General features: G+C 37.9%; 2 protein-coding genes across 2 annotated transcripts in view; one reads left to right on the top strand and one right to left on the bottom strand.

Annotated features, from left to right (window-relative positions):
• The window catches only part of ACAD11 (acyl-CoA dehydrogenase family member 11), a 381,257-nt gene extending 372,760 nt beyond the window's left edge, over nucleotides 1-8,497 (bottom strand). The window contains 1 exon segment of the mRNA XM_053714335.1: nucleotides 8,277-8,497. Coding sequence (XP_053570310.1) covers nucleotides 8,277-8,416 — 140 coding nt within the window. The 5' untranslated portion in view covers nucleotides 8,417-8,497.
• Nucleotides 8,498-8,747: 250 nt separating this feature from the next.
• Nucleotides 8,748-25,757, top strand: part of UBA5 (ubiquitin like modifier activating enzyme 5) — a 35,631-nt gene continuing 18,621 nt past the window's right edge. The window contains 5 exon segments of the mRNA XM_053714334.1: nucleotides 8,748-9,002; nucleotides 9,419-9,584; nucleotides 11,991-12,036; nucleotides 12,772-12,861; nucleotides 19,974-20,083. Coding sequence (XP_053570309.1) covers nucleotides 9,433-9,584; nucleotides 11,991-12,036; nucleotides 12,772-12,861; nucleotides 19,974-20,083 — 398 coding nt within the window. The 5' untranslated portion in view covers nucleotides 8,748-9,002; nucleotides 9,419-9,432.

The raw sequence follows: 25,757 nt of genomic DNA, 5'->3' as shown, positions 1-25,757 counted from the left end.
TACATACTATGTTCATAAAATGTATATGGAAGGGGAGCAAGGCTTGTATATCTTTAAATAAACTTATGCAAAAACGTTGCTCTACCTAATATTGTTTTTTTATAATTTGGCCTCACTGGTTAAGGAGACAATTGATTGGTTGGCAGATTCTAACTGGTTTTAATAGCCTGATATTGAAAGCTTTATTACTCACCCATTTTCATTGAAAGCTATGTTACATAACTTTCATAGAAAAATCCCTGGCAATGTAAAAGGTCTAATTACGATTAATAATATAGTTACAGCATGGCATAAATTCTGCATGCTAATCGGAGTGGACTACTCTCTAACTGAGTACTTACCAATAATAGGTAATGCAGAAATTATTCCTAGTATTTAAGATATGGGAGGGAAAGGGCCTGAAATATGTCTATCAAATCTTATCAAACTAAGGTCATATACAATTATATGAATCTCTGTCCCAGCAATTTGATCTTCCCAGAAACAATTTTTTTGCATACTTACAAATAAGACATTTTGCGCATAATAAGGGTTGGCGTACTGGTAGAACTGCCGACTGGACGGATATTAGAATGTGTGTTCAAAAGTTTGCAGCTGGAGCTACATCAATCTCACTACTGTATAACATTATGCTGGCTAAACAAAGTCAAATCTACCTAGATAAGCTAAGTAATACCTGGATACCATTTTTTCCTGGTATAGATCATGGCAAAATAAAGGCAAGTTTTAATGCACTAGAAAAATGTAGGATTTCAATGAACTGGAAAGAATCACACATGAAATTGATGAATAATTATTATCTTACTCCCTTTAAACTGGGAAAAATGTACCCAGCGCAAACATTTACTTGTCCACGATGTTCATATCTGAAAGCAGACATTCTGCATATGTTTAGTCAATGCCCAAAGATCTATCAGTTTTGGGAAAAGATTATATTCTGGCTTAATAAACATTACAATACTGTCATTACTTTAGAGTCAGAATAGATTGTTTTTCTTAAAACTCAAAAGGATAATCAGTCCTTACATAAAAATATATTGAACACAATAATCCTCCTAGCCAGACATCTTATATTGAAATCCTGGAAAGGGAAAACAGCTCCAAGTTTCTCACTTTTTATTAGGGAACTACAGAATCCTTTCATCTACAGCTATCAGGTGGAAAAAAAAAAAAAAAAAAAAAAGTTTACAATAGGATGGCTTCTCATAATTAAAACGTATCCCCCTCAGACGCAAAAACGTATTCTAAGCCCTTTTTTTAGTTCGAATAGTTTCGCAGATTTAGTATTATTAGATATATTTCCAGCTGAATGGGTTTAGATATATAGAGAATCATATTAATAGCCAGATAGGGCTAAGGGTCAAACTGTTTGATAAACTGATCCAGAGCCTGGCTACATGCTTTCTGTAGGAAGGGTGTTTTTTTTTTGGGGGGGGGCACGATCCGTGGAGGGGAAGGTTTTTTCTCGTGTTTTTTTTTATTTTTATTTTATTTGCAGTGAACAGAATGCATTTTGTTTTTTTGAACCAATGCTAATAAAATCTTCTTTTAGTTCAAGAATAAAAAAACAACATAGTGGTTAGAGAAGTGTTTAAAACAACAAACATGTATCAAGTTGTTTGCTATAATATCTGTTTAGTTAGATTTTACTATACCATTTTTTGTTATGCAAGTTCTCTTTATTTGAGCGTGTGCCTTTTCAAACACCCTGCGTGGTGTGAAATAGACACACTCTGTGTTATTGTATCACTTGTTGGATATAAATAAACAAAACAAAAAATGCATGCTCTGTCTTAATCATGAAAGAAAAAAAAATGGGTTTAGTATCCCTTTAAGCCCTGATATTCAACAAAAGATTATTAAAGAAAGAAGAAAATGTGATTATAGATGTAAATTAGAAAGTTGTTTAAAATTGTATCCTCTGTTTGAATTATGAAAAAAGTGTAGTGTTTCATGTCCCTTTAAGCTATACCAAGAGCAAATTAATTGCATAATTTAACATAAATCGATTTAATAATAATGTGTTACAAACATTGAAAAAATAACATCACCTAAATTTTAGCCAGGTGGTCAGTAAAATCCGTCAGGTGGTACGCCAATTAAATAGCTCCTGAGAAGAACACGGTGCTTATCTTAGCTGTATCAGTGAAAATGATGCAAGAACAAGCTACCAAGTACTCCTTGCTAAAGCTCCAGGTAACCCCATGAGTATATGTACCACAGCTAGAAAATCAATGGAACAGAAGATGACAGTGTTGTCCCCAGGATGTATTTAACAGCTGATTTTAGTGACCAATGAGCTAAAATTAGCTAATATTTGTTAAAGTTTGCTGCACAAATTTATGTTAAATGATGAAATTAATATGGGCTATGGAAACCATAAGTAATATTTATAAATAACAGAAAATGTTATAATATTGCAAAGTATTACACTGCTCCCACCAAGATACTTTATAATGCCACTGACTAGACAAAATTGTCACTGGATGGCAAGCAGTCCGACATTTTAACTGCTTCTTCCATTGATACATTCAAAATGTTCATAAAAACTACAATGTAGTTCAAAGACTCATTAGATTGCATACACACTAGCTGCTGAAATAACAGACACCTTTAATTGCTGATAACTACATTACATAACACTGTGAACTGTACAGGGTTTTTTTTTTTTTTTTTTTTCACTCCTCTACCTGTCTGGTACATAGTAAATAGGGCTGTAGCTCCCTTTTTTTGACACAGATGAGGTATTCTCAGTATGAATTCCAACAAGAATCCAACTAAACTTTAACCTTTATCACGATGACTTGTGTCCTACAAACCTTTATATAGTAGACTGATAAATTAGCATATCTCTGGAACCTTACTGCCAGAGGGTTATTAGAGATCATCCAGCTATGAGAATGTTTATTGCATAAAAAGTTACATCCTGGTACAGTCTATCTTTGGTGAGCAGGTGAATAAGTATTTACATTTCCCAGTGGATACCTCTGGTATATACAAGTGACCTAACTCTTCCCTGTGTTTCATTTTTATATTATGTCAACTCAAACACTGCTCACTCATATAAAACAGGTTGTATTTGTAGCTCATAAGGAGGGATTCTATTACAGGGCTCAGCAACCTTTTATGAGCGCTGCACCAAAAGTAGTACTATCAAGTTACCCAACATGATAGCCTCATGTTCTGAATTAGATTATAAAGAATTAAGAATGAATATGTATTATTAATAATAGTTCATAATTAATTTATGTACTACTAAAGTACTACAGTAGAATTGCATATCCAACTACTGCATAATAATATGACAATGCAATAGCACTACTCTGAATTTCAAATTAGCAGTACATTTTTTTATGACAAGTTTCAAACTTTACTTCAATCTGCTACCCCTGTATCACGTGGCAGCCATCAGCCAATCACAGGCTTGTATACACTGTGAACTCTTGCACATGTTCAGTGGTAGCAGGTGCCTCAGAAAGTGTGCATATAAAAATGTGCACAATATGATGATGAAAAGAAAGTAAACTGAAAAGGTCTCTTAAAACTGCATTTTCTACCTGAATCATAAAACTTTAATTTTGACTTTAGTGTCCCTTTAACATCAGCTAAACACCTAACACAGATCAGAAGCCAGACCTACAGATCTTCTCCCAGCCACATACCCACATCAGAACTGTCTTTACAGCTCCTCAGTCAGCCCCATATCCATATTACGCATCAGATCAGACCCCTGTGGTAGTGAAGTGTGTCTGTCTGTTCCTTATGCTAATATCTCAAGGGCTGTTTGTCTGTTGTCTGCTTGTTCAGAGAGAATTAAGAATTGGATAGAATTAGACCCTGTTGCCAGGAGGACCGGCAGAAATGTAATAAGTACCTCACAAAAAGTTATGTTTCCCATCACTACATCACTCAGAGTGGCACTGCTACATATGGCACTAGTGCCATCTGTTGCTGAAACCTGATATACAGCACTATGTTCTGATTACTCTATTTCTAAATCTTCAGTGATTTTAACTTTATGAAGCTGTGCCCTTGATACATTTTTAGAAACACATATTTTTTATATCTTTTTAAAAACAATAAAGGGACATTAAATTTAAAATATTCTGATACAGCATACAATTTTAAGACAATCATAGGAACAGAGTCCTTCTAGAGGTGCGCTTGTCAGTAGTGGATAGTCGATCAATAGTAACCAGATGATCAGGCCGCACTCCCAATATAGTAGAATGTTAAGAAATCCTGTAGATAACGAGAGAGGCGCCAAACAGCAGTATCGTAGAGGCAATACAGGTGCTTACAAGGGTGAACTCCCTCCCCCCATAAGGTAAGTCTACTCACCAACAAGGCGGCACAAAGCAAATTGCCAGACACAGCAGATCGGGACCGTTGAGAGTCGCCCGACAGACACGCTGGATCAATCCTCTGTCAGAACTAACTCCAATGTGTACGTTAGACAGGGGACTCGTCCGTCCGGTCTATTCCCATAGGCGGTTACTCGCAGATGCTTTCTTGTATCTAAACCTCTGCAGACTGCCTCCTTATCTCAGATGTATTGACAGACTTGTATTTCAGGCAATTAGTGCTGACTTTTGAAAAACTCCACGTGCGTGAGCACAATGTTATACACTGTTCAGCAGCCTGATCATTATTTACGCACCTATGGGAATAGACCGGGCGGACGAGCCCCCTGTCTGACGTACACATTGACGTTAGTACTGACGGAGGATTGATCCAGCATGTCTGTCGGGCGACTCTCAATGGTCCCGATCTGCTGTCTCTGGCACTTTGCTTTGTGCCACCTTGTTTGTGAGTAGACTTACCTTATGGGGGGAGGGAGTTCACCCTTGTAAGCACCTGTATTGCCTCTATGTTACTGCTCTATGTTTGGCGTCTCTCTCGTTATCTACAGGATTTCTTCACATACAATTTTAAGAGACTTTTAAATGTACTTCATTCTTTTGTTACCATTTATTGAAAAGCATACCTAGGTAGGCTAAGGAGCAACAATGCACTACTGGAAGCTAACTGCTGATTGGTAGTTATTCACATTATCTATTGTCATTGGCTCATCAGATGTATTCAGCTAGGTGCCAGTTGTATATTGATAATATGAAGCAGATTTTAACTATGTTTAATCCCTTTGCAAGGATTAAACACATAGCTAAATGCAAGCAGTAGTACAATAATAAAATGCTTTAACATAAGAGCTTTTTCTTTTGCACTTGTGTATCCCTTTATGCATTAGATACAGTATATATAAAAATGACTGTGATGTACATTTAAGTGCATGTATATAACCAAAATCTTACAATGTATTTTTTTTCTTTCATGGTTCAGTGCATACAATATATATAAAAATAAAGTTTCTAATTTACTTCTAATATAAGATTTGCTTTTTTATCATGCCAAACTTTGTTAAATAGATGCATGGATATACAGTGTGCAGTGTGTGCACTAAACATGTGAATGTATTGTATTCTGTGCATAACGAATGCCGAATATTACTGCGCCTCTTTTCAGAGCTGGATTTCTTTATGTGAAAGTGCAAAAAAAAAACAAAGCTCTATGCAAATCCAGGTCTTTATGTGTTGAAATTTTTCTCAAGAAGAAATCCGGCACTGAATAGAGCTGAATCACGCTGCCCGTGGCCATATTCGGCATTTGTTGTGCACAGAATACAATGAACGCACATGTCTAGTGTGCACATTTCTGGCAGGAAACACTGTTGCCACCAACAGCTATTGCAAATGTATAACATAGTAATAAATTGCTGTGCAAAATTGCTGCCATATAGTGCATCAAACATATGCAAGCTCCTAAGCCTATCCACCTGCTTTTCAACAAAGAATAACAAGAAAATTAAGTACATTTGATAATAGAATAGGAAAGGGTTTTTTTCTCTGTTTTTTTACACTCTGTATGAATAATAAAAGAAAATGTTTGTTTATGCCAATTTAACTGCATATGGGTCCCTCTTTGGCCACTTTTAATGTTCAGGGGTAAATAGGTCACAATTTGGTAATGCTGTATGCATAATGCCAATTTCTAGGGAGCATGGGCAGCATTTTGAAGGGTTGTGTTATGATGTACAAGCATTGCCCATAGCACACTATATAAGAATAGGTTATGATGCGCTCTCATTGTTAAGTGTAAAAGGATTATGTAGATGACACAATTAAAGGGACATTAAACGCTAAACAAAAACTCTCTGCCTCGCTCTACAAGAATCTCCCCTAGTTTTAAAAGCTTCAAGTGCTCCCTGAAGACTCTACTATTCAGGGACGCTTACAACCTACACTAACCCTCCTATCTCCACTGCTATCCCCTTAAACCCCATAGCATGTAAGCCTATGAGCCCAACTGTTTGTAGTTCACCTTCATAAGAGCCGACTACAAAAGTGCAACTCTCGGCAGGACCCTTCACCCATTTGATCCCTGTAATCGTTTTTTATATACCACCCATGTTCATAGCGCTGCGGAACCTGTTGGCGATCTACAAATACCTGATAATAATAATAATAATAATAATAATAATAATAATAATAACAACAAATGCTAGATAGAATGATGCATTAAAAGTTATGAGAATAACATGTAGATGTATTTTTTAAAGTTTCATTAGCTGTTTAAATATTGACAAAATAAGTGTAAAGTTTTAGTGTCTATAAAACAATGGGAGCAGCCATGTTGTAACTTAGGTTACCTTCTCTGCTGTGGCCAATTAGGGACAGTTGAAAATAGGTCACTAGTGTGTGCAGCCAATGGCTGTATGAACTATAACAGTGTTCTGCACGCCCATTTCTAACAGGAACTGAAAATGAAAAGCTCATCATTTCAGAATGGAATTGCAGGAAAAGAAGACAAAATAAAGTTTATATATACTGTTTATATATATATATATATATATATATTTATAATAAGTTGAGTTAAGAGTCAGCACAACACAGCACTAGTTAGCTAAAATGCAAGTTAATAGATAATAAATAAAAAGTAATGTGATCAGGGGGCAGTCTACAGAGGCTTAGATACAAGGTGATCACAGAGGTAAAAAGTATATTAAAATAACTGTTGGTTATGCAAAACTGGGGAATGGGTAATAAAGGAATTATCTATCTTTTTAAACAATAACAATTCTGAAATAGACTGTCCCTTTAAAGGGACATAAAACAAGTTGGGATACAGAAAAAATAATATCATATGTACTTTAATTACTTTATCTGCAAATTTATACTGCAGTGCCTCGCCATTAACCCTTTGTTTTTAGTTTATGACTTGTAAAGCTCTAACTCCCCACACGCAATTCCTTTTATGGCTGTATCTATGTTTATTGTTCTTTTGGTAAAATGCAAAAGTGAATAGGGATTATCTGCTGGAGCATGCCTAGAAGCTGTGAACTCAGTTGAAATACATGGCCTGTGTCTAAACACTGATAAGAGGGGTGGAGTTAGATGTTCCAGGCAGCTTAGCAATGTAATTAATGTTGCCTTTTAAAAAAAAAATGATTTTAAAATACAGGTAGCCCTCAGTTTACGCCGGGGTTAGGTTCCAGAAGGAATGGTTGTAAATTTAAACCGTTGTAAATTGAAACCCAGTTTATAATGTAAGTCAATGGGAAGTGAGGGAGATAGGTTCCAGGCCCCTCTCAAAATTGTCATAAGTAACACCTAATACATTATTTTTAAAGCTTTGAAATGAAGACTTTAAATGCTAAACAACATAATAAACACAGAATATATAATTAAACTAAGTTAAATGAACAAAAACATTTGCTAAACAGCATTATAAACCTAATAAAATAGTCACACAACACAGACTTCACTTGCATTTTTCTGCAAACAGTTCTTTCTATGCATTCCAAACTGGACTGATTTATAGACAGGAAGATCTTGTTCCTTTGAAATCTGCTCGATAGCTCAGGTCTGATTAAACTGATTAATTTCAGCTTGCTTGGCTTTTCTGCAACACAAGCAGACAGCTCCACCTACTGGCTATTTTAATAAATGTACTGCTTCTCAATGCTTTTCAATAGCAGTCACATGACTGGAAAAAAAGGTTGTTATTCTGAAACTCTGTAAATTGAACCGTTGTAAAACGAGGGCCACCTGTACTTGCCAGCAATTTTAAAACATTTTTTTATGCAAACTATTAAAAAAATTAATTAGCCCTTTTAGAATATGCACAGATCAACCTGTTTTATGGCACTTTAAGTTATGATGGAAACACTATATCAGCTATAAGTCACACAATTCAGTGCACTACCAGTCTCATTTTACCTGTACTGCCTGACAACTAGAGCAGCAAACGATTCAGAGCTATACCCATGTAGATGGTTGTAGAGGTACAAATCTAAGGTCCGCTCATCAAACCTGTGATTCTCCCGAACCGCACTAGTATCTTTCTCCTGCTCCGCCATATCTGCACCGTATATTCAGCTGGTTCAAAGTCTGTATGGTAATTTAAACTGTACTTGAACCTTTGACATAGTTCACTCTTGTTTGAGTTGTAATTTTGAATAAAGCTGAATGAAAGAGAAAAGAAAAAAAAAAAAACATAGAGTTTACGCAAACTACGTTGTAGCAACGCAATCTATTCCATAGGCTGAGAAATAGAAATACGTAAGTACCGTAAAAGTTGGTCGAGAATTTCGGAGTCAGGGAATCATGTCACTTACATTCGTCCATTTTTAATGTGGGCATCATATTCTAAGAAACTATTGCCTTGATCTTTATAATCATTACGGTAAATCATATCTGATAGAAACGTTCCTTTTAAGATGTATTAGGTAAGCACCTGCCTATATTTTCACTGGGGAGGTTTCGCACCGCTACAGGAAGTGGTGCATGCTGATTCATACAGGAGACTGAATCCATGCAGCTGTAGCACAGATCCCATAGTAGTGGCCCTCCTCTTCCTGACTGCAGACGTGTCTTTATACTTTGTGAGGAAAGAAGGTGCCAGGACCAGTATCCTTCGTACATCAGGGCAACAAACAGCATCAGGTAAGTTAGTTAGATAGTGCCCACTGCCCAGCTTACCTAATTGGCTTAGAGCTGTTAGACAATTACAGCTGAGCTAAGGGTTGTCAAATCTTTTTGCATGGGTGTGACATAATCTAAATAAATTTTCAAGTGCACATGCTATTAAAGAAACCTGTTTTTCTTTTCCAGATCCATAATATATATCAACAGTTAAAGTTGTATTGCTGATAATAAATATAATTTAAGAATTACATTTGAAGTCAATGAAACCAAGCAGGAGTACCTGCAAATTCATTGTACCACATTGGGCATTTATGCCAAAGGTTTACTGTGACTCATACATCTATTCACTGTATATAACACACCATCTGCTACAGGTTGTGCATCATCTAGCTGGGTTCAGCTCTGTCATTGAAGTCATTGTGGTATTCTTTCAGGGTGCTTAGCTGTCATGGCCAATGCAAGTCTAGTTGAAGAGCTTCAAGGCCGGATCAGGGAACTGGAGGCCGAGCTGAACAGGGTGAGGAGCAGAGAGCAACAGGAGATGCACAGGGCCAGAATTGAAAAGATGAGTGCAGAAGTGGTGGATACAAATCCATACAGGTAAAGAAGACTGTAGCCTTCACATTGCTTCAGTAGTTGTTGACAATATGAACACCATATGGTGCCTATACATACAAATAACTCCATCATTCAGTGAGGGCCCTGAGAAGTTAGCAGTCTATTTAGTGTAAAATAGCAAAACCCTCATTTTTTACAGCTGCATTTATCTGCAAGTGAAAGTCCCTGCCCTTTATTTTATATACATAGATATTTTTTATGATTCAGACAGAGCATGCAATTTTTTAAAAAAGTTTCCAGTTTACTTCTAGTATTAAATTTACTTAATTCTCATAGTATTCTTTGTTGAAGAGATACCTAGGTAGGTAGCGTGCGCATTTCTGGAGCAATACATGACGGGGAACACTGCTGTCACCAAGTGTTTCTTGCAAATTTATAACATCGTTTTAAAACTGCTTCCATATATGTTCCAGTCATGTGCACGCTCCTATACTACCTGCTTTTCAACAAATGATACCAAGAGAATGAAGTAGATTGGAAGTAGATTGTTTTATGTCCTTTTTAACGTTATGTTTTGGTAACCAATAAACTTTCTCTTTCATAGTTTCAGGTATGCTAAATAAACACATTTTGACTAACACAGCCTTGGTAATATACTATCCATGTTTTTTCAACCAGTTGCTCTTAATTATATGTTCCTATTTATCTTTTTTTGACATATATTTTAAATACTTTGCTACTTTAAATATTGAAGTATATAATATTAAACAACATCATGTAGTTTGATCAGGTATGAAACTCCTGAGTCATTTGTAATATACTTATTATTTACATTTGTATGTTTATTAATTCATACATAAAATGATGTAGGAACTGTGGTTCAGTAGAGCTATATTTTGCAGCTTAAAGGTATATGAAACCCACATTTTTTTTCTTTCATGATTCAAATAGAGCATGTAATTTTCTAATTTACTCCTATTATCATTTTTTTTTTGTTCTCTTGGTATCTATTTGAAAAAGCAGGAATGTCAGCATAGGAGTCGGCTCGTTTTTTGTTCACATGGGTAGCGCTTGCTGATTGGTGTCTACATTTAACTACCAATTAGTGCTACTCAGGTGCTGAACCAAAAATGAGTCGGCTCCTAAGCTTATTTTCCTACTTTTTCAAATAAAGATACCAAGAGAACAAAGAAAAAATGATAATAGGAGTAAATTAGAAAGTTGCTTAAAATTGCATGCTCTATCTGAATCATGAAAGAAAAAAAATTGTTTTATCTCCTTTAAAGGAATATAATGAGAAATAACTTTCAGAAGAGCAGTAAAATAATCTGTATGGGAACCTGCCCCATATTTATGTTGGAAGATCTGCTTGTAGTAACTTTCCAGCCTAAAAATTACATTCCTGTGGATTTCCAAATTAAGTGCATTATATAGATTATGAGACTTTTTTTAAGCATACCAGTCATACATACTTTTGTCATTGTTTTATTAGTGTTCTATCCTTTAGTCTAGGGGTGGTATATTTGGAATACACTTTGCTACCTGTAATAAGACACTTTAGTTATTACCAATATTTTCTTTAAACTCTCAGTGCTTTCCTGATTCTATTAAAACATTGATATGTAATTATCTGCTTTATGGTAATTAGTAAGATATTTCCTTCATAATAAAAAATCTGCTCAACATCTGCTAGAATGTGGTTGTCATCTGATATGTATATTCATCTGTTTGTATTTTAAAATTAAAGGGACATTGTATATACTGTTAAACAAATTTGCAATATAGCTTCATTTATTTTGCCATGTTTTATGTAGTTTAGCTCTGGAAATTGTGGATTTCCTAAATCTCAGAACTGAAAAAATACACTGCAAACTTCTGAAGGGTAACCCTGCTACATATCCACACCCCAACTGGCTTTAACTTGTAACAACTACAAAACAATGCCATTTATATTAACATAATGGCCATGTCTAGCCTTGTTTCCTGCATACAACAGATTGGCTTCTCCAAATAAAGTGAGTGGTGGGTGGAGTTTGGCTACTGAAAAACATTTTCAGCAAACAAGATGTTAATTTGTCTTAAAAATATTTAGACTTGGCTGATATGTTATTCTATTGGAAAACAACATAAATGTCTTGTAATTACAAGGTGCTTACTGTCCTTTTAAGAGAAACACAGGTTAAGAAGGAATTGATAATCACCCCATGTTAAAGTGATTTATATGTCTATCTATTTAATCTTTCCATAGCTTATCCATTTATCCATTTCATATTCATTTATAGCAACCTGACACCAAGCAGCATTTTTAAAATAATCTCCATGAATGAAACTGCTGTATGTACTGCTTTACATGGTCCCCTTATGATCTGTTAAACTTGAATGTCACACAGGCATTTTGTAGAGTTAATATTTTGTTTTACTTTATTATTTCCCTCTTTTTATTTTTAGTCGTTTGATGGCTTTAAAAAGAATGGGAATAGTTGAAGATTATGAGGTAACGTCATCATTTTAACAAAATTATTTTAATTTACTTGAAAATTTTTCTTTACTTAATAAACACGATAGAATAAGGCTAGAAACATATGGGAGTTGCAGTATTAAAGCCAGGGTGTAATAAACATTACAGCCATGAATATACAGCATCTTGCTGTATAATTCTAGGAGCAAGTGGCTCCCTAGCCCCTTAGTTTGTCAAGCCATGTTATAATAGATAAATGTTTCCTCAAAAAGCATTTTATTTAAATTAAAATATATATATATATATATCTTTGAAAAAAAAAAAAATTTTGTTTTTAAAAATCAATGCTTTTTATCCACCCTAACACACTCTCCAGCCTTAACAAATTTCTATGTTATTCTTAGGTACTTCTCACAGTGAAACTATATGATAAATGAACATGAATATAGTACTTTAATTTTAGTAGTGATACAGAAATCTTCATAACCCCAGACTGCCAAAAAAGATAAACCTCTAACCTTTTCAGACCCACTAATCGCAGGTTTTTCAAAATTTTATTCAAAAAGATGTGAGGTGCCTAACGATGATTGGCAACAGAATCTGTGCACAAACCGTTCAATAAAAACGGTAGATAATAAGTAGCAAACATTTAAGTCATAATAGACCTTAAAACATCAACTAGAAATTGACCTAAAAACTGACACCGGTGTTGCTTTAATTTTAAGTGGTATTCACTTTCTGTTTTTGTCTCAATTTTATTTGTCCATATAGAAAATCCGCACTTTTACTGTAGCTGTGGTGGGAGTAGGAGGTGTTGGCAGTGTTACGGCAGAAATGCTGACAAGATGTGGCATTGGTAAGGTAATACACATTTTTCTCACAATTAAGTAGCAAAATTATATCTTTGACATAAGAGTTTTTTGAGCTGTTGTATTGGTAGTTGAAGCAATATTTTTATGACTTTGGTTGATTGTGGTTTTGATTTAATAATAAAAAAATGTTTTAATGTAAAGGCAATATGTGCTTTCTCTGAAATATTTTTCTTTGCATCTGATGAGGGAGCTAAAGGCTCTGGGTTGGCTGCCTGTGGACACACACTAACCAATCCAAAGCTGATTTTGTATTAATCCACAAGGCAATTGAAAGCACTAGAGGCAGTTGTGCTCTCAGCAGAAGCAAAGTAAGGAACAGGAAACAAAATTAGCTATGATATCTTATGCTATTGGATGTTACACCCCACTTATTGGTTAGATGGAAAAAAAAATCCTCAATCAAAGTATTTCTTGATATTTTGGGGCTAGACTGTCATTTTGGATAAGATTAAAGGGACACTCAATCAAAATTAAACTTTCATTATTCAGATAGAGCATGACATTTTAAACAACTTTCCAATTTACTTCCATTAACAAAATGTGCACAGTCTTTTTATATTTAAACTTTTTGAGTCACCAGCTCCTACTGAGCATGTGCATGAATAAGTGTGTATGCATTTGTGAATGGCTGATGGCTGTCACATGGTACGTGTATGCATTTGTGTTTGGCTGATGGCTGTCACATGGTACAGGGGGAGTGGAAAAAGACATAACTTTTAAAATTGTCAGAAAAAAAATCTACTATTCATTTGAAGTCCAGACTAAGTGCTATTGCATTGTCTTGTTATCTTGCATTTGTTGATTATGCAAATCTACTGTGTTGACTGTACATTGAGTTGCGTAAGATGGTAGCTAGAATCTCCATAGAGAGAACAAACAGCAAGGGTGAGAGAAGGCATCCCTGACGGGTTCCATTTCGAATTGGGAAAGATTCAGACAATAGGCCATTCACCTTGATTTTAGCTGAGGGGACAGTGTATAGGGTGGTAATTTTGGATATAAATTCTTTGGGTAGGCCAAATTTGTGGAGGGTACATGTCAAAAACGTCCAGTCCAACCAGTGAAACGCCTTTTTTCATCTGTGGAAATGAATATAATCGGGATTTTCATTCGGTGGGAGTATTGGAGTAAATGTAGTGCCTTTACTATGTTGTGCTTAGCTTCTCTTTGCGGTGCGAACCCTGTTTGGTCATTGTGAATTAAATAGGGGAGAGAGAGGTTCAGTTGGTTGGCTAGTATCTTGGAATACATTTTGAGGTCCACATTTAACAAAGATATGGGTCTAAAGTTGGATGGGGAGTCTGTCGATTTGCCTGGTTTGGACAGGACTGTGATAAGTGCTTCTAACATGCTTGGTGGGAATGGTCGCTCTGGGCCTATGAAGTTAAAGAAATTTAAGAGGTGGGGAGAGAGAGTTTGTTTATATGTTTTATAATAAAAGTTACTGAAGCCATCTGGTCCAGGGCTTTTCCCTTGTTTAAGGGACTTAATAGCGTCATCTAGTTCCTGAGGGGTAATGGCTTGGCTTAAAAGTTGAAGGTGTTCAGGGTGGATCTGGGGGAGTTGAAGCTGGTCCAAATATTTTATTGCATGTCTGAATGTGGTCCTCCAGTAGATTGGGAAGGGAATAGGTTATATAGTTTAATGTAATAATTGCGAAACTCATGGGCTATTGTTTTGGAGTTTGTAGTCTTTGTGGATTTGTTAGTTGTTAATGAATGTATATATGACAAGGATTGTTTACTCTTAAGAGCTCTAGCCAATAACCTACCCGGTTTGTTCCCTTGTATAAAATTATTTTTGGCGTAGGAGGAATGCTGTATTTTGAGATTTAATGCCTAGGAGGTCATTAAGTTGTTGTCTGGCCAGATTTAGTTTATTTTGAATGTCTAAGTCCATAGGGTGTCTTTTGTGTGAGTAGTATAATTTGTTTATTTCTTGTGTGAGCATGAGGTATTGCTGTCTTGTTTGTTTTCGATGGCTTTGTACTTCATTGTGCTTCATTAATATACCTCTGATAACACATTTATGGGCTTCCCAAGTAATAATTGGTGAAGAGGCACCCGAGGAGTTGATTGAGAAGTATTCCTGTAGAGCCTTTCCTACATCTAGTGATACCAGGGGGTCTGACAGCAATGATTCATCAAGCCTCCATTGGAAGGTTCGTATAGGGATTGAGGGCCAGGAAAAGGAACTGTTAATGGCTGAATGGTCTGACCAGCTAATGGGGATAATACTAGAATAGCGTAGATTCAATAAGGACAGATCAGCCATAATATAATCGATTCTGGAGTAGGATTTATTTGGGTTAGAAAAAAATGTGTAATCTTATTTCTGTAGATGTAAATGCCGCCATGTGTCGTATAGGGCAAGTAGCGATAAGTTATTCCATACCGAGTGTAGTGTAGTGCCCGGAAGTTTTAAGTTTTTGTTAGTACTGTCCAGTTTTGGGTCCAGCTTGAAGTCTCCTGCCAGTATAAGTGGACCCTTCAAGTACATAAGTATGGAGTTGGTAGTGCGTTGGAAGAACAAGGCTTGATTCGCGTTTGGAGCAAAAATATTTACTAGCATAATTGGTTTCCCATATAGGAGACCATGTAATCCCAAGTATCTACCCTCCTCATCTTGGTCTTTGTGTAGAAGTTCAAATGGAACTTATTTGTGGAGGAGTATGCTAACTCCGTTAACCTTTTTTTTTTTTTTAGGGTTACTGCTATGAAACTGAATTGGGTAGTGAGATAAGAAATATTTAGGTTTGTTGCCCTGCTTAAAATGGGTTTCCTGTAAAAACAAGATGCTGCTATACGTTTTAGATCTTTTAAAGGGAGAATTTAGACCTTTGGTATTAATAGTGAGTGTAGAGAATAACTGGTCGGGGTTCTTTTGAACCATTATGTCAATATTTTATAAGGTAAGTGCAGGAGATTGCTGGTGAGATGTCATGGCGAGAGGTGTGACACAGTCTGAATGCTTCATGGGTAAACATTACATGGAAACACAGTGCATGGTGTAACATTATAACAATAAACAAAATGACAACAAACTGAACATTTTTAAACAAGTGGTAGGCTAACAGGTATTCCCTGCTTGTAGTAGCAAGGGTGTTTAATGGATAAGAAATTCGTAACCTAGTGTTACGGCTCATACTGTTAGTGTAAAGTTCTTGCAGGGGGCCACTAGCGCCCCAGATTTTGGTATATAGTGAGTCCGTGAAGGCACAAAGGCAATTTATCTAAAAAATGTATAGTACAACAACATTGTCAAGCATAATACTTATAACATTATAAGATTGAGAATAAAATCCCCTGAAAGTCAGGTAAAAGACAAATAACACAAGAACATTGGATTGGTCTCACCCATTTTCTATCATTGAGGTTGTATTCTTTTTCTGTCTCTTTGATGCTGCTGTATGCCAAGGTGCTCTTTGAGGTTTAGGAGTTGTGGAAGGAAGATTGTTCAGCTGTTTGGTCGTAGTTGAGGGTTGCTGGTTGGAGATGCAAGGTTCAGTTCTTTGCAGAAGTTCTCAATGGCTTCCGGGTCCATACATGTTTTCCTCTGGCCTTCCCATGATAGTTGAATATGGCAAGGGAAGCCCCATCTGTATGCAAAGTTGTGATTTCTTAGCACAGTGGTAAGTGGGGCAAATTCCCTTCTTATTTGCAAGGTTCTTATCGAAAGGTCAGCATAAATAGAGAGTGCAGATCCTTGGAAGTGTAATGGTGAGGATGTCCTGGCCTGCTTCATAATATCTTCCTTTTGCTGGTAATCTTGGAATTTTATGATTACGTCCCTAGGTGGTAGGCCCTCCTTGGGTCTAGGTCTCAGTGCCCTGTGGTATCTATCCAGAGCCAGTGGGGTTGAGTAAGATGGACCTTTAAGTGCTTTAAACAAATCTTGTAGGTAGGCGAGAAGAGTCTCTGGATTACCTCTTATTCTAATGTTTTGGCGTCTGCTTCTGTTTTAAATGTCTTCCAGCTTATCCTGGAGTTGAGCAATTACTGTATTTTGAGCTTGTATATTCTGAATGAGGCCTGCAATATCTGATTGTTGTGACTCAGATTCCTCCTCAAGATATTCCACCCTGTCCCCAATCTCATGCATCTCCTTGCGCGGTTCTGAAATTTCTTCCTTGATGCAGGATTTTACCTGTGAGATTAGATGGGAGGGTTTCAAGGAAGGCCTGTGTAATTTGCATGGACTCGGGGGCTTGGATTTCCATTGCAGCCTGGAGCTGTGGTACATCTTCTGCAGAATCCATGGCCTCCGATTGCGAGTCAGAGTTTTCAAGTGGTTTTAAGAATTTATTCATGGAAGCTGTTAAACTGTGATGATACTTAGTCGCTTTGTCTTGTTTTGCCTCTCTCATTGAAGACATTTCTGTGTAGTGAAGAGTTGAATTGCCTGAAGATTTGAAGCTCTCTTGTGTCAGTGTGCAGTAAGGTTGTTTTAGGCAAAGAAAGGTGCAGAAGAAGCAGTGTTTGAAACCAGATCTATCCTGTGAGTAATGTTATGGAGCTACCCGCATAAGTGGTTAGTAACCAGGATAGATGTGATAGACAGGTCCAAGATGGAAGATGTAAATTACCACATGTTAAGGCATATAGTCTCTGTACATTGCTCCCAGATGAGAGATATATTGATCAGCTGAATGTTGTGGGTTCTGTGTCAACAAGATGTATAAAATAGTACCGTAATTGTGGCAGTGAGTGGCCCCAGGCAGTCCTCGTGGATGTAGCAATCTTAGGTAGGCCTTATCTGGATGAAAGGTGTAGCACTCTGAAATGTGAATTTCATGCAGATAAAATTCCAGATTTGGCTGTATTAGTAAAGACTCCGTATCAGCATGGTGCTGCTTGGTATATGTGACAATATCCTCTGATGATGCCTCGGTTTGGGAGTAATGGAGGCCGGAATAGGCCTAAATGGGGCCTGAGTTCTATTGGGAGTAAAGTTGACAATCCGGTCAAGAAAATACTATCTCAGGCTTCTTGAGGAGCCGTAGTGTCCCCGGGTTACATGGGTAAGCCAATTTCAGCCTTTTTCATCTTGTTTGCAGCAAGTCCGTGTTAGGCACAAACTGAAGCCGGGGGCTGTAGTAGATGTCCGGGGCCGGTTACGAACCGGAAGTGCGATCACAACCTTTTTTAGTGTTTCAAAGTAGCTTAGTAGGTGAAGGCTGACCTTTAGGTAAAAGCATCCATAGTTAGTGGTTTATATCTGTGCTATTCACGCTGATTTAGCGCTATATCTGGGGCAACCTTAAATGGAAAGTCTAGTCCAAAATAAACTTTCATGATTCAGATAGGGCATGTAATTTTAAACAATTTTCCAATTTACTTTTATCACCAATTTTGCTTTGTTCTCTTGGTATTCTTAGTTGAAAGCTTAACCTAGGAGGTTCATATGCAAATTTCTTAGACCTTGAAGGCCACCTCTTTTCAGAATGCATTTTTTCACCACTAGAGGGTGTTGGCTCACGTTTTTCATATAGATAACACTGTGCTCATGCACGTGAAGTTATCTGGGAGTAGGCACTGATTGGCTAAACCGCAAGTCTGTCAAAAGAACTGAAATAAAGGGGCAGTTTGCAGAGGCTTGGATAGAAGATAATCACAGAGGTTAAAAGTATATTAATATAACTGTGTTGGTTATGCAAAACTGGGGAATGGGTAATAAAGGGATTATCTATCTTTTAAAACAATAAAAATTCTGGTGTAGACTGTCCCTTTAAGAGCTCACTCAGTGCAGCCATTCACTTCGATGGCCGGGTCCGCCCCCCGCTTTAAACGCTTTTTAGGGCTTAGACACATAGAACATTTTGTTATTGCACCTTTGCTCTCATATAACACATTAGAACATTATTTTGCTCTTTTATATCCCTTTACTAAAAGCTTAATGAATTGGAATGTTTAATAGAAACATAAATATTTACAGTAGAAGAAAGCTTGTAGTGCTTCCCTTAGGTGAACCTAATGCATATCTCAGGCATTGTTAAACTTTGTATATTTCCTCTCTGCCTGCTCTGTCCTTGGTAATTTTGGTGGAAGATTTGTCCAATCGTCCAAAGCATTTTTTCTGATCTACCATCCAGATTTAAAGGGACATCAAACTCCTCTTGCTCTAGTGTAAAAAGTATGCTTTTTCCCAGTTACCTTAGAGAAGCCAAAAAGCAAATATTGTAACTAAGATTTTCAAACTTCTACAAATAGTCTAAACCAGTTATTTGATTTGCAGCATTTGCTGGTTACAGAATTTGCTTATTGGCTTCTCTGGAGAGCGTGGAGCAAGCAAATTTCTTATACAAAATCAAGTGGTGTTTAATGTCCTTTTAATTCAAAGCTTTGTGTTCTTACATTCCCTTTTGTTTTAATATTAAAAAGCTTAATTCTTGAATTTTATGACAACAAATGTCATAAGTGCAAATAAGACCAGCAGAAAGCCGTGTTCATTATGTAAAACACATATTAAAAAATGTGCTTGGTAACCTAGCTTATCTGATTAGACAATTTAATTGAGATCAATGATATATATATAATGAAGAATTATAAATAATATTATTATTATTATTATTATTATTATTATTGTTGTTGTTTATTTGTAGAGTCAAACAATTAAGAGTGTGTGTGTGTGTGTATATATATATATATATATATATATATATATATATATATATATATATATATATATATATATATATATATATATATATATATATATATAACTCATTGTGTAGTTCATTAACAAATCTAGACAGGCCCAGAGGCTTGTTTTCCCACAGAAAACCTCTGAATTACATTGTTTCCAATGCAGCAAAGGATTCTGGGTAAGATATGCAAATTAAGTTGAACTACACAATGAGTTATTTTTTTCTATATTTTATGCGTAGTGGAGGATTTTAAACTCGCCTATATATATATATATATACTGACTGTGTGTGTGTGGTTAGTGTTTACACTGTATTGCTTTAAGTGAGATATAAACAATACTAAACCCTGTCTGCTTTTACTTTGGGTGGTGTTGTTTTTTTGTTTTTTAATAATCCTTTAGGAACAACCTACCTTACTGTAGAAAGCCACTTTTAATCGATTGTTTTCTTTATAGTTGCTGCTATTTGATTATGACAAGGTGGAGCTGGCAAACATGAATCGACTGTTTTTCCAGCCACACCAAGCTGGTCTCAGTAAAGTGGAGGCTGCTGAGCACACACTGAGGTATTTTTTTTTTTTTTGTGCAGTTCTGTTGGCATGCCAAGTAAAATGTGTTATTATGGATATAGCATACTTCCCTCTAATTTCTTAAAGGCAAGTTTTATGCTTTAAAACCAGTGTCAGAAACTGCAAGACTTGGAAGTAATAATGTTAGGGCGACGGCACAAGACAGAATTTTCGCCCATCTGCATCTAAATTCGAGAGAAGCTGATAGTACATGCCTGTGTGTTGGCGGATGTGCGTTTTAAAGTAAAAATACAGGGGGTACACATCCAACTGAAAAGCTTGAAATTAAAGGAAACTTTTATCAGCAATCAAATAACAAACAGTTCAGGAGATTCTATGAACTTCTTATCCATATACAGGGGGATTCAGTGAAGTTTTATATCTTAAAGGAACATTAAACACAAATTGTAAACTACATGATTATGAACCTTCATATATAAGAATAATTGTGCAATGAAAACTGCAGCTTTATTTTGTCAAATGAGTATATTGTTATGTCATTTTCACTGATTTCCCTGTCCCCCAGAACAAAAGAACCTCTGCTAACCAATCACAAACTAACGTTCAGATATAGCACAAACTCTATTTGCACATGTACAGACTGGGGTAGCCTGCCCTCTTGTATTCCCTTAAAGGGATAGTCAAGTCAAAATTAAACTTTCATGATTCAGATAGAGCAGCTGTAATGCTTGAGCGATAGTCCACAATCGAACCAAACTCTTCCAGTAGTCTTCTTATCCCGGCGTCGAGCCGGAATGATATGGAATATGCCAGAGCAGAGAAAGTTCGCAAGATGAGGTAAGCGGTACTCACTGTAGACAGGATAGTCTTTGACGACAACAGGAGCACGCAAAGTAACACCTATACTTGGGCAGTTAAGGTAGAAAAGTGAGCAACTTACATAGGTGCAGAATTTGCGCCACAGGAGATCCAGACCGGCTTCAGAGTGAGAGGAGCGTGCGGCAATGACGCCACCACCGCACGCAACAGGAGCCGACACAGCCCTTGACAACGAGCAGGGAAGCGGGCATCGCGCCCCTAGCAACGGCTAGAGAGTGCAGTGTGAGAGAGCCCCCTTCTCAAGGGTTCCCTCCAGGAACTAGAGTCGGCTTCAAAGGATGAGCAGCATGGAATCTGGAGACAAAAGATGGAGCATGCACGTCCCGGGCAGGAACCCAGGAGCGATCCGCCACAGAACAACCCTTCCAATGTACAAGATATTGCAGTTGTTTGCACCTGTATCTGGAGTCCAGGATCTTAGCAACCTCATAATCAGGGTCGCCAGGAGCGGAGGAGGGGGATCACTGAGTCGGGTATATCTATTCTTGATGTAAGGCTTGAGTAGTGAGACATGGAAGACTGAGTGTATGCGTAGGGTTTTGGGCAAAGCCACTTTGTAGGCAACAGGAGACAGTCTTTTCAGGACTTTGTAGGGACCGATAAACCTAGGCCCTAATTTGTGACAGGGTTGACGTAGATGAATATGTCGAGTAGAGACCGAAACGCGTTCACCTACCGAGATGGCATGTACAGAAGCTCTATGACGATCAACAAACTTCTTGTATCTAGAGACAGCTGAACGTAGCTGAGAGCGAATACGTTGCCAATGAGTGGTGAGTTCAGTAACGTGTCGGTCAGCAGCAGGAACCCCAGTGGACTGAGCAGAAAGAGGGAAGACACTATGTTGATATCCTGCTGCGGCTTGAAATGGAGAACATCGTAAAGAAAAGTGCCAATGAGTGTTTCTTGCCAACTCAGCTAGGGGTAACAACTCAGACCAGTTGGTATGGAGAGAATTGACAAAGGCTCTAAGGTAGGCCTCGAGATCCTGGTTTACTCTCTGTTAGTCCATTGGTCTGGGGATGGTAGCCAGAAGACAAGGAAACAGTTGTTCCAATCAACTTACAAAAGGTAGAGATGAATTGTGGACCTCTGTCGGAAACTATATTCGCAGGAATGCCATGAAGACGTACCACATGCAAGAGAAAACATAATTTATGCTTACCTGATAAATTTATTTCTCTTGTAGTGTATCCAGTCCACGGCTCATCCATTACTTATGGAATACCAATACCAAAGCTAAAGTACACGGATGATGGGAGGGACAAGGCAGGTACTTAAACGGAAGTTACCACTGCCTGTAAAAAAACCCTTTCTCCCAAAAATAGCCTCCGAAGAAGCAAGGTATCAAATTTGTTAAATTTGAAAAGTATGAAGCGCAGACCAAGACTCCGTCTTGTAAATCTGTTCAACAGAAGCCACATTTAAAAAAGGCCCAAGTGAAAACCACAGCTCTAGTAGAATGAGCTGTAATCCCTTCAGGAGGCTGCTGTCCAGCAGTCTCATAAGCTAAATGAATTATGCTTTTTAACCAAAAAGACAGAGAGGCTGCTGAAGTCTTTTGACCTCTCCTCTGTCCAGAATAGACAACAAACAAGGTGAACGTTTGATGAAAACTGTAGTAGCTTGTAAGTAAAACTTTAAAGCACAAACCACGTCCAATATTGTGTAATAGACATTCCTTCTTTGAGGAAGGATTAGGATACAAGCATGGAACAACTATCTCTTGAGTGATGTACTTGTTAGATACCACCTTAGGAAAAAACCCAGGTTGGTACGCAGGACTACCTTATCCGTACGAAGGACCAGATAAGGAGAATCACATTGTAACACAGATAACTTGGAGACTCTACGAGTCGAGGAATTAGCTACCCAAAAGGAACTTTCCAAGATAAAGATTGATATCTATGGAACAAAAAAGGTTCAAACGGAACTTCTTGAAGAACCTTAAGAATCAGGTTTAAGCTCCATGGCGGAGCAACAGTTTTAAACACAGGCTTGGATCTAACCAAAGCCTGACCAAATGCCTGAACGTCTAGAATACCTGCCAGACGCTTGTGCAAAAAAATAGACAGAGTAAAAATCTGTCCCCTTTTAAGGAATTAGCTGACAACCCTTTTCTCGAAAACATCTTGGAGAAAAGATAATATCCTGGGAATCCAGACTTTACTCCATGAGTAACCCTTGGATTCATAACAATCAGATATTTACACCATATCTATGTTCAATTTTCCTAGAGACAGGCTTTCATGTCTGTATTAAGGTATCAATGACTGACTCGGAGAAGCCATGCTTTGATAACATCAAGCGTTCAGTCTCCAGGCAGTCCATCTCAGATTGATTCTATTTAGATGGTTGAAAGGACCCTGAGGTAGAGGGACCTGTCTCTGAAGCAGAGACCGTGATGGAAAGAATGACATGTCCACCAGATCTGCATACCAGGTCCTGCATGGCTACGCAGGCGCTGTCAAAAACACCAAAGCCCTCTCCTGCTTGGTCTTGACCTCAGGAGGAAATCCCACTCCCCCGGAAGAAAAGTCTGACGACTTAGAAAATCCACCTCCCAGTTCTCAACACCTGGGATATGGATAGCTGATAGACAAGAGTGAGTCTCTGTCCAGTGAATTATTGTAAGACTTCTAACATCGCTAGGGAACTTCTGTTCCCCCTTGATGGCTGATGTAAGCCACAGTCGTGTATATTGTCCGACTGAGTATGATGTACCTCAGAGTTGCTAACTGAGGCCAAGTCTGAAGAGCATGGAATATCACTCCCAGTTCCAGAATATTTATTAGAAGGAGGGTCTCCTCCTAAGTCCACTATCCCTGAGCCTTCAGGGAGTTCCAGACTGCATCCCAACCTAAAAGGCTGGCATCTATTGTAACAATTGTCCCATCTGACCTGCGGAAGGTCATACCCTTGGACAGATGGACCCGACATAGTCACCAGAGAAGAGAATCTCTGGTCTCTTGGTCCAGGTTTAACAGGGGGACAAATCTGTGTAATCCCCGTTCCTCTGACTGAGCATGCATAGTTGCAGCGGTCTGAAATGTAGACGTGCAAACGGTACTATGTCCCTTGCCGCTACCATTAAGCCGATTTCATTCATGTACTGAGCCACCGAAGGGCGCGGATGGGATGAAAAAAACACGGCAGAAATTTAGAAACTTTGACAACCTGGACTCCGTCAGGTAAATTTTCATTTCTACAGAATCTATCAGAGTCCCTAGGAGGGAAACCCTTGAGATTGGGGATAGAGAACTCTTTCCTTGTTCACTTTCCACCCATGTGATCTCAGAAATGCCAGTACTACGTCCGTATGAGACTGGGCAATTTGGATGTTTGACGCCTGTATCAGGATGTCGTCTAAATAAGGGGCCACTTCTATGCTCCGCGGTCTAAGGACCGCCAAAGCGACCCCAGAACCTCCATAAAGATTCTTGGGGCTGTAGATATCCCAAAGGAAAGAGCTACAAACTGGTAATGCCTGACTAGAAAGGCAAACCTGAAAAACGATGGTGATCTTTATGCATCACAATGTGAGGATAAGCATCCTTCAAATCCATTGTAGTCCTCTATTGACTCTCCTGGATCATAGTTAAGATGGTACGAATAGTTTCCATCTTAAATGACGGAATTCTGAGGAATTTGTTTAAGATCTTTAGATCCAAAATAGGTCTGAAGGTTCCCTCTCCTTGGGAACCACAAACAGATTTGAGTAAAAACTCTGTCCCTGTTCCTCTCTTGGAACTGGATGGATCTCGTACACAATGTAAGAATGCCTCCTTCTTTATCTGGTTTGCAGATAATTGTGAAAGGCGAAATCTCCCCTTTTTTTGGGGGGGAATCTTTGAAATCCAGAAGATATCTCTGGGATATAAATTCCAATGCCTAGGGATCCTGGGCATCTCTTGCCCACGCCTGGGCAAAGAATGAAAGTCTGCCCCCTATAGGATCCTTTACCGGATAGGGGTCCGTTCCTTCATGCTGCCTTAGAGGCAGCAGCAGGCTCCTTGGCCTGCTTATCTTTGTTCCAGGTCAGATTGTCTCCAGACCGCCTTGGACTGAGCAAAAATTCCCTCTTGTTTTGCCTTAGAGGAAGAGGATGCCACACCTGCCCTGAAGTTTTTAAAAGGTACGAAAAAAAAATTTTTGTTGTTTTTTTTTTTTGCCCTTGATTTAGACCTATCCTGAGGAAGGGCATGACCTTTTCCTCCAGTGATATAAGCAATAATCTCCTTCAAACCAGGCCCGAATAGGGTCTGCCCCTTGAAGGGAAGTTAAGTAGCTTATTTATTAAAGTCACGACAGCTGACCATGATATAAGCCATAGCGCTCTGCGCGCCAGTATAGTAAAAAACAGAATTCTTAGCCGTTAGTCTAGTCAAATGAACAAGGCATCAGAAAACAAAGGAATTGGCTAGCATAAGCTTGTCAAATATATTCATCCAATGGAGTCGCTTAACTGTAAAGCCTCATCAAGAGACTCAACCCAGAACGCCGCAGCAGCAGTGACAGAAGCAATGTATGCAAGGGGCTGCAGGATAAAACCCTGTTGAATAAACATTTTTTATCCATTGGATCTAAAAAGCACAACTGTCCTCGTCAGAGGTAGTGGTACGCTTAGCTAGAGTAGAAACTCTTCTCTCCACCTTAGGAACTGTCTGCCAGAAGTCCCGTGTGGTGGCAACTATTAGAAAACATTCTTCTAAAAAAATAGGAGGGGAAGAGAACGGCACACCTGGTCTATCCCATTCCTTATTAAAAAAAATTTTAGTAAACCTCTTTAGGTATTGGAAAAACATCAGTACACACCGGCACTGCATATTAT

Source organism: Bombina bombina, chromosome 5, assembly GCF_027579735.1.
Source record: "Bombina bombina isolate aBomBom1 chromosome 5, aBomBom1.pri, whole genome shotgun sequence".
NCBI classification, from domain to species: Eukaryota; Metazoa; Chordata; class Amphibia; order Anura; family Bombinatoridae; genus Bombina; species Bombina bombina.
This window is presented reverse-complemented; position numbering and strand designations above follow the sequence as displayed.